The sequence below is a fragment of the Muscardinus avellanarius genome (assembly GCF_963383645.1).
Source record: "Muscardinus avellanarius genome assembly, chromosome: 5".
Classification (NCBI taxonomy): domain Eukaryota; kingdom Metazoa; phylum Chordata; class Mammalia; order Rodentia; family Gliridae; genus Muscardinus; species Muscardinus avellanarius.
The window spans coordinates 140,969,103-140,977,658 of record NC_137790.1 but is presented as its reverse complement, the minus strand read 5'-3'; the positions used below and the strand labels follow the sequence as shown (position 1 = coordinate 140,977,658).

At 60.7% G+C, this 8,556-nt stretch overlaps 1 protein-coding gene across 1 annotated transcript; it reads left to right on the top strand.

Annotated features, from left to right (window-relative positions):
- Window positions 1–544: 544 nt before the first annotated feature.
- Window positions 545–8,218, top strand: SLC38A3 (solute carrier family 38 member 3; the record flags this gene model as incomplete). The annotated part of the gene is made up of 15 exons (XM_080696648.1): window positions 545–645; window positions 729–810; window positions 941–1,056; window positions 2,572–2,645; window positions 2,718–2,810; window positions 2,878–2,959; window positions 3,710–3,792; window positions 3,865–3,923; window positions 4,080–4,232; window positions 4,309–4,388; window positions 4,939–5,039; window positions 5,239–5,363; window positions 5,435–5,579; window positions 7,930–8,033; window positions 8,114–8,218. 15 exons carry the CDS (start codon window positions 545–547, stop codon window positions 8,216–8,218), a joined length of 1,503 nt encoding a protein of 500 aa, XP_080552774.1.
- Between the last annotated feature and the right edge of the window lie 338 nt (window positions 8,219–8,556).

Here is an 8,556-nt window from a genome sequence, read left to right as displayed (position 1 = left end):
GTGCCCGCCGGGCGGCTGGGAATGGGGCCCACAGCCCTCACCCTCGCTGAGGCCTCAAGCCGTCGGGCAGGGCCATTGTGGGTTGGCCGGGAGACCCCTGGCACACAGGGCCAGCGCAGGAAGCCATCACCCAGACTAGCGTGTGTGCAGGGCGGAGGCGTCCGAGCTGCACAGCAGAGTGTGGCCCAGCGCCTGGGACTCAGCACCCAGGGGTCTGAGTGCCACTGGACTCTAAGTCAGGCCATCTGGACGGCCCTTGTTGCACAGAAGAGGAGGGAAACTGAGCCCTGAGGCTCGGTGGCTGTGTGACAGTTGAGGCGCCGCTTCGGAGGGTTCTGGAACTAGGTATCCCAGCCGTGACCCCCAAAGACCCATCCCCAGAGGTGGTGGGCGCAGCGCAGGTGTGTCTCTGGGTGTGCTATGGTCGCTGGCCTTGTGTGGGAGACTGGGCCGCGGGCCCCAAGAGGGGATACCAGAGGGACTGGCTGTTCCGCAGAGCCGCTCCCTGGTGTGAGAGCAGTGCTCCCAGCAGTGGTCCCCAGCCATGGAAGCACCCATGGAGACAGAGATGGTGGAGCTGGTACCCAACGGCAGGCACCTGGAGGGGCCGCTCCCAGCCAGCGCCCCCACAGCAGGCAGCCAGAGGTGAGTGGAAGAGGGACCCTGGGGGCGGGGCGGGGCGGGCAGGGTCCCAGGACTGGAGCTGACCGCCCGGCCTGTGCCTGCAGGGCCGCGGACCCCAGAGGGGGCAGCATGGAGGGCAGGGGCTTTCTCCAGAACAGCCCCGGCAAGGAGCCGCACTTCACTGATGTGAGCTGGGGCTGGGGGGGGGGCGCTGGGGAGCTCGGATGCAGTGATGGGGAGGCTGTGCTGTGGGAGGGGCCTCCACGGGGCCTGTGTCGTGCCGACGCCTCACCCCCACCCTGCTCTGTACCCGCAGTTTGAGGGGAAGACGTCATTCGGAATGTCGGTGTTCAACCTCAGCAACGCCATCATGGGCAGCGGCATCCTGGGCCTCGCCTACGCCATGGCCAACACGGGCATCATCCTGTTCCTGTGAGTGCCCTCCGCAAACCCTAAAGATAGAGAGCCCACCCCAGGTGCCGCGGCATGCACGGCGACCCCAGGACCTGGGAGGCCGAGACGGAGGGATCGCAGGTGCCAGGCCAGCCTCAGCAAGCTAGCGAGACCCAGTTGGAAAGTACAAAGGGTTGGGGAGTGTGGCTTGGAGGTAAAATGCCCCTGGGTTCAACCCCAGTACCAACAAACAAAAACAGACAGGAGCCCTCAAAGGGCTGCAGCCCTGACCTCCAGGACCTGCTGGTTCCCTGTCCAGGGACAGGCACCTCTTACACTAACCAGACCACAGCTGCCTAAACATCTACACCAAACACCACACTGCCCGCTAAACTCACCGAGGCCAGGACACGAGGCCAGCTACACGTGGAGGCCAGGTCCTGTGGCCAGGCCCTGTGTGTGCACGTGTGTGCCCTGCCTGGAGCTCTGCCGGGCAGTAGACTAGGGAACATGTTTATCTCCAGGATGCAATGGTCAGAGGTCACCCTGGACCTAGAGGGCCCCTCTGGGTCATGTTGTGCCCTGGGCACACTGGCACATGCCTGTAATCTCAGTACTTGGGAGGTTGAGACAAGAGGATTGCAGGTTCAAGGCTGGCCTCAGCAACTTAGTGAGATCCTAGTTTAGAATAAAAAAATGTTGGCTGGGCGTGGTGGCGCACGCTTGTAATCCCCGCGCTTGGGAGGCGGAGACAGGAGGATCGCGCAGGTTCGAAGCCAGCCGTGCTGGCGTAAGAGACCCTGTTTCTAAATAAAAAAGTATAAAATAGGTCTGGGAGTGTAGCCCGGAGGTAGAAGGGCTTCTAGGAACCCCAGTAGCACCAAAAAAAAAATGTTGGAGCAGGCATGGTGGCGCACACCTGTAATCCCAGTACTTGGGAGGCTGAAACAGAAGGATCACATTGAAGCCAGCCTCAGCAATTTAGTGAGACCCTTAGTAACTTAATGAGACCCCATTTGCAAAGAAAATGAAATAAAATAGGGCGGGGTGCAACTCAGAGATAGAATTCCCCTGGGTTCAATCCCTAGTATCATAAAAAAAGGATTAGGGGTGTAGCTTGGAATCAGAGCACCCCTGGGTTCAATCCCCAGTACCAAAACAAACAAAACCAGAGCCAGGCATGGTGGTGCACGCTTGTAATCTTAGTATGTGGGAGTCTGAGACAGGAAAAGATTGCAGGTTCAAAGCCAGCCTCATCTACTGAGTGAGGCCCTCCTCAACTTAGTGAGACCCTGTTTCAAAATAAAGAATAAAATAGGGCTAGGGGTATAGCTCAGCGGTATACCTGAGGATGGCCCTGGGTTCCATCCCCAGTATCACAATAAATAAATAAATAAATAAATAAATAAATAAATAAACAAACAAACAAACAAACAAAACAAAAACCAGGGCCTCCTGAGCCTGCATCCACATCTGCCCAGATAGCAGACGCGGCCCGCCCAGGCCTCGCGCAGCTGGGCGGGGGAGCCCAGCGACCTTTCTCCTCCTCCCCAGGATCCTGCTGACGGCCGTCGCCCTGCTGTCCAGCTATTCCATCCACCTGCTCCTGAAGTCCTCGGGGATTGTGGGTGAGCCTCCCATGGGCTGCCGGGCGGGGGCTGGTGCCCAGCGAGTTCCCTGACCCCATGCCCTCCCCACAGGCATCCGCGCCTATGAGCAGCTGGGCTACCGTGCCTTCGGGACCCCGGGGAAGCTGGCGGCCGCCCTGGCCATTACACTACAGAATATCGGAGGTGAGGCCGGTGCAGGGGGGCGGGCGGGGTGCGGGCCAGCCGGCCGACTCTGCCCCTTCCTCCGCAGCCATGTCCAGCTACCTGTACATCATCAAGTCCGAGCTGCCCCTGGTCATCCAGACCTTCCTGAACCTGGAGGAACGGACCCCGTGAGCCTTGGGGTGAAGGGGGAGGCTGTATCCCCCAGCCCACTAGCCCCGGGCTGGGCTGGGTGGTGGAGACGGGATAGAGAGGTCAGTGGACGGAGGGCCCAGGAGCGGCCAGCTGGGCCAGCATTCAGCTTCCACTCTGTCATGGAGGAGGGCCGGGCAGCGTGAGGCTGAGAAGTGGGGCCCCGCCTGCCTGGACCCTGCCGGCCCCTGAGCGCCAGTGGCCGGGCTTAGCGCTAAGCACCTGCTATTCCTGACCATGGGGTCAGCCCCCCAGGAGATTAAGCCCGGTGTCCTGGTTGCTGTTGCTACAGCTGCACTGGCCAGGCGTTGGCCTCCCTTCGCGGGCGTGGGCAGAAAGGCCGAGTCCAGGCCCCCCCAAGCAAAGGGGCCGTGTCCACAGCCTTGGAGCCCTAGAAGGATAAGGATGGTCCTGGCCTCAGGCCCTGACCTCACTGCGTCCTGCAACCATCATGGGGCGGGGAGGGCCAGGGTGATGTGGTGTGCCGATGCCCAGAGGGCCCACGCACACAGGTCAGGGGGCCTGAGGCCCCTGTGTCCTGAGAAGCCCTGCAGGGACTTCAGTGGTGAGTGACCAGCCCGAGTTGTGCAGGGCAGCTCCTCATGCTCCCATCACGCAGCGTTGCATCTGGGGACAGGAGACTCGGTGGCACCACTGGTGTCCCCACAGGGGGAGGCAGGAGCCCCGGGCGAGGGGACTCTGGCCCAGCGCCCCCTGCCGCCCCACAGGGCCTGGTACACGAACGGGAACTACCTGGTGATCCTGGTCTCCGTCGCCATCATCCTGCCCCTGGCGCTAATGCGGCAGCTCGGTGGGTGTGGCGGCACGGGGGGGGGGGGGGGGGGGCGGGCTCGGGGCCTTGGCTCACAGCCCCACCCCGCAGGCTACCTGGGCTACTCGAGCGGCTTCTCCCTCGGCTGCATGGCGTTCTTCCTCATCGCAGTGAGTGGTCCTCCGGGCAGCGCCCGCCCGGCGGAGGGAGGGAGGGAGGGGGGAGGGAGTCGCCGGGAGGCCCGGTCCGACGGCCGCCGAGTCACCTCATCCCCGTGGCTCCAGGCGGTCTAGCCTGACCCAGATGCCCGCATCCCTCCCGCCCAGGTCATCTACAAGAAGTTCCAAGTGCCCTGCCCCCTGCCCCTCGGCGTGGCCAACATCACCGGCAACTTCAGTCATGCCGAGGAGAAGGCGCAGCTGCAGGGCGAGCCCTCGGAAGGCCTCTGCTCCCCCCGCTACTTCACGCTCAACTCACAGGTTCCCACGGGCGGGCTGCGGGCGGTCGGGACGGGGCCTGGTGAGGGGCCGCCTTGACGCCCTCCTGTGTCCCCAGACAGCATACACCATCCCCATCATGGCCTTTGCCTTCGTCTGCCACCCCGAGGTGCTGCCCATCTACACGGAGCTCAAGGAGTAGGTGTCTGCGGGAGGGCTGGGCCAGGGGGCGGCTGGGTGCAGGGGGGGGACTCGGTCTCAGTCTCTTCATCAGAGACGCCATGGCTGCCGCGGGAAGTCAGCGGCAAGGAGAGCTCCTGCTGTATAGTGAGGGAGGGTGGTTGTGGCGGCGCACGCCTGTGATCCCAGCACTTGGGAGGCTGAGACAGAAGGATCTCAGGTTCATGGCCAGCCTCAGCTACTTAGTGAGGCCCTCCGCAACTCAATGAGACTGTTTCAAAATAAAGAATAAAAAATTGGGCAGGGGGTGTAACTCGGAGGTCGAATGCCTCTGGGTTCCATCCCCAGGCCTGCAAAACAAAAAACAAAAAACAACCAATTAGGGCTGGGGTGTCGCTTGGAGGTAGAATGCCCCTGGGTTCCATCCCTAGTACCGCAAAAAAAGAAAAAGAAAAGAAAAGAAAAACGGTAGTGAGGGGTGCTGCCGAGTCCCGGCCTCGCGGAGGTCCCAGGGTGCACAGCGGCCCAGCCCCTCGCCCACCGCAGCCCCTCGTCCACCGCCCCGCAGCCCGTCCAGGAGGAAGATGCAGGGCATCTCCAACCTGTCCATCGCCGTCATGTACGTCATGTACTTCCTGGCCGCCCTCTTCGGCTACCTCACCTTCTATGGTAAGGCTGGACCTGCGGGGCGGGCAGAGGCAGGCGGGCTGCACCGCGCCTGTCCACTAGGGCCTCACTCAGCATGTGGCGCCCGGCTGCCCCGCAGCTGTGCTGGCGAGCCCGAGGCCGCTGCCCAGGGGGTCAGGGTCCAGCAGGCCACTCGCGGCTGACGCCCGCTGGCCTGCTGACCTCCGCCCCTGCCGCACAGATGGGGTGGAGTCGGAGCTGCTGCACACCTACAGCAAGGTGGACCCGTTCGACGTGCTGATCCTGTGTGTGCGTGTGGCTGTGCTGACCGCAGTCACGCTCACCGTGCCGATTGTCCTGTTCCCGGTGAGCCAGTGGGCAGGTGGCCGGCCCGGGGGAGCGGGCCGGGCTGCCGGACTGACCCTCGCCCGCCCCAGGTGCGCCGCGCCATCCAGCAGATGCTGTCCCAGGACCAGGAGTTCAGCTGGCTGCGGCACATCGCCATCGCCACCGGGCTGCTTACGTGCATCAACCTGCTGGTCATCTTTGCGCCCAACATCCTGGGCATCTTTGGGGTTATCGGTAAGAGTCTGGCCCCGCCACAGAATTGGGGGTTGCCCAGAGAAATTCATTTCTGCAGATCTTGGCAGGTTCCCGAGTTCCCGCCCTGGACTTAGCTGATGGCTGGCCTTCCATCTGAGGTCCCGTCCTTGAGGATGCCTGGCCGCGGTGCCTTCTAGAGCTCAGAACCCTGCGGGGGGCTCGAGTGAACCCCAGGGCTCAGGGTCCACTGGCCAGGCATGGCGGCACGTGCCTGTCATCCTCGGGAGGGTCACTTCAGCCCAGGAATTCGAGACCAGCCCGGGCAATATAGGGAGGCCCCATCTCAAAAAGAAAACATAAAAGGGCACTATTGTTGGTGCATGGGAGGTGGGACAGGAGGATTGCGAGTCACAGCATCAGCTACTTAGTGAGATTCTGCAACTTAGTGAGATCTTGTTTCAAGAATAAAAAATAAGGCCGGGCGTGGTGGCACACGCTTGTCCCAGCGCTTGGGAGGCGGAGACAGGAGGATCGTACAGGTTCGAGCCAGCTGAGTGAGGCTCTCAGCAACTTAGTGACACCCTGTTTCCAAATAAAGTATAAAATAGGTCTGGGAGTGTAGCCTGGAGGTAGAAAAGTCCCTGGGTTCCACCCAGTACCACACACACACACAAAAATAATAATAAAAAATAGGGCTGGGGGTGTATCTCAAAGGTAGAATGCCCCTGGGTTCCATCCCCGGTTCAGCAAAAAAAAAAAAAAGAAAAGAAAAGAAAAGAAGAAAAGGGCACTATAGTGATGCCTATAAACCCAGTACTTGGGAGGCTGAGACAGAAGACTTGTGTGTTTGAGGCCAGCCTCAGCAACTTAGTGAGGTCCTGTTTCCAAATTAAAAATGAGAGCCAGGCATGGTGGCACACACCTATAATCCTAGTACCTAGGAGGCTGAGACAGGAGGATCACAGGTTCAAGGACAGCGTCAGCAAGTAGTGAGATTCTCATCGACCTAGTGAGACCCTGTTTCAAAATTAAAATAGGGCTGGGGTGCAGCTCAGAGGTAGAGTGTCCCCGGGCGCCATCCCCAATCACACGCACGCCGCACGCATGGACGCACGCGTGCACAGGATGCCCTGCGGCCTGTCCCGGTTACTCATCTGAGGAGACTGAAGCGCAGGGTGATCTGGGGACAACAGGCGCACCGCTGGCACGTGTGGAGTCTGGACTCGGTGTCTAGATTTCAGCTTGGGCTTGGTTGCTGTCCCCTGGACCCTCCCACTTGGGGTTCTGAGGTGGGGGGGGTCAGACAATTCCAAAACACCTTTGGGAACGGCCGTGGTGGCGCACGCTTGTCATCCCAGCACTTGGGAGGCCGAGACCGGAGGATCCCGGTTCGCTGCCAGCCTCAGCTACTCAGTGAGGCCCTCTGCAGCTCAGTGAGACCCTGTTTCAAAATAAAGAATAAAAATAGGGCTGGGGGTGTAGCTTGGAGGTAGAATGCCCCTGGGTTCCAGACCCATACACACAAAAAATCTTTAAGGTGACCCCACTCAGGCCACTGACGCCCTGACCAAGCTCCACAGGGTCTGGCACGGTCACGAGTCTGGAGTATCGTGATATTGCCAACAGTGTCTTGTGTAAAAATCCAACTCAAAATGAAATAAGCAGGAACAAGTGCATTAGGGCTTGGGATAGAGCAAGCAAGTGCAAGGTGGTTCAGCCCCTAGTACGCACAAGGAAAAGAAGGGATTCATTGTGTCAAAGGGTGGAAAGCTTTCAAGAATAACTGTGTGTTAGTCAGCTTTCTGTCACTGTAACCAAGTACCTGAAATAAATTAAATTGTAAAGAGAAAAGGTTGGGACAGTGCTTGCCCAGCATGCAGGAAGGCCCCAGGCTCAGTTCCCCAGCACAGAGAGGGAGGAGAGAGGATACTGATTACCTTGGCTCAGAGTTCTGGAGGGTCCAGTCCATGATTGGCCCATTGCTTTAGACCTGTGCAAATGGCAGAACCACTCACCTCAGTCCCAGTGAGTAAAAGAGAAAGAAAGACGAGGGTCTCGGAATCCCATTCGAGGACCCCGTGATCTAAAGACCTCCCACAGCTGGGCGTGGTGGTCTTGGGATTCCAGGTGTGCACCACCACCCTCAGCAACCTGCAGATGATGCCCTTTGCAACTTAGCGAGACTGTTTCAAAATAAAAAAGCCTGGGGATATAGCTCAGAGGTAGAATGCCCCTGGGTTTAATCCCCAGTACCAAAAAAAGCAAAAAGCAAAAACAAAGGAAGCAGGGCACGGTGGCACGTGCTCTCCGTCCCAGTGGGTTGCGAGTGGAGCGGGTGCTGCCCTCTGGAGCCCCGGCCGAGCCAGCGTGCCACGCTCTGCCCTCGCAGGTGCCACCTCCGCCCCGTGTCTCATCTTCATCTTCCCAGCCATCTTCTACTTCCGCATCATGCCCACGGAGAAGGAGCCTGCACGATCCACGCCCAAGATCCTGGTGGGAGGCGGGGGCGGCGGGGGCGGGGGGCGCGGGCTGGGCCGCCCCTGGCCACCTCCTGACCGCGCCTCTGGCCGCAGGCGCTCGGCTTTGCTGTGCTCGGCGTCTTGCTGATGGCCATGAGTCTGAGCTTCATTGTCATCGACTGGGTCTCAGGGACCAGCCAGCACGGAGGAAGCCACTAGGATGACCCCGTCCTGTCCGTCTACCCGTCCGGTCCACTCGTCCTAGCGCCCCTGCCCAGACTCAGCCCCGCGTCCCACCAGCAGACAGCCGGGGCGGAGAAGGGCCACTTGGCCCACCCACGTCCTCCCGGGAAGGCTTTGGTTGCAGAGCCAGGACCAAGGCTCTTGGGCCGCCACCTGCCGGCCCCGCTGCAGGGGGCTTCCTGAGCGGGAAACAGGGTCGGGCTACAGCCTCAGGTCCCCCCCAAAACAGAGCTGTCCCCCGGGCCTGCTGCGGGGCTGGGGTCTGCGCCCCAGGCCTTGGCCCCGCTTCTCGCAGACACTTGGGCTCAGGCTCT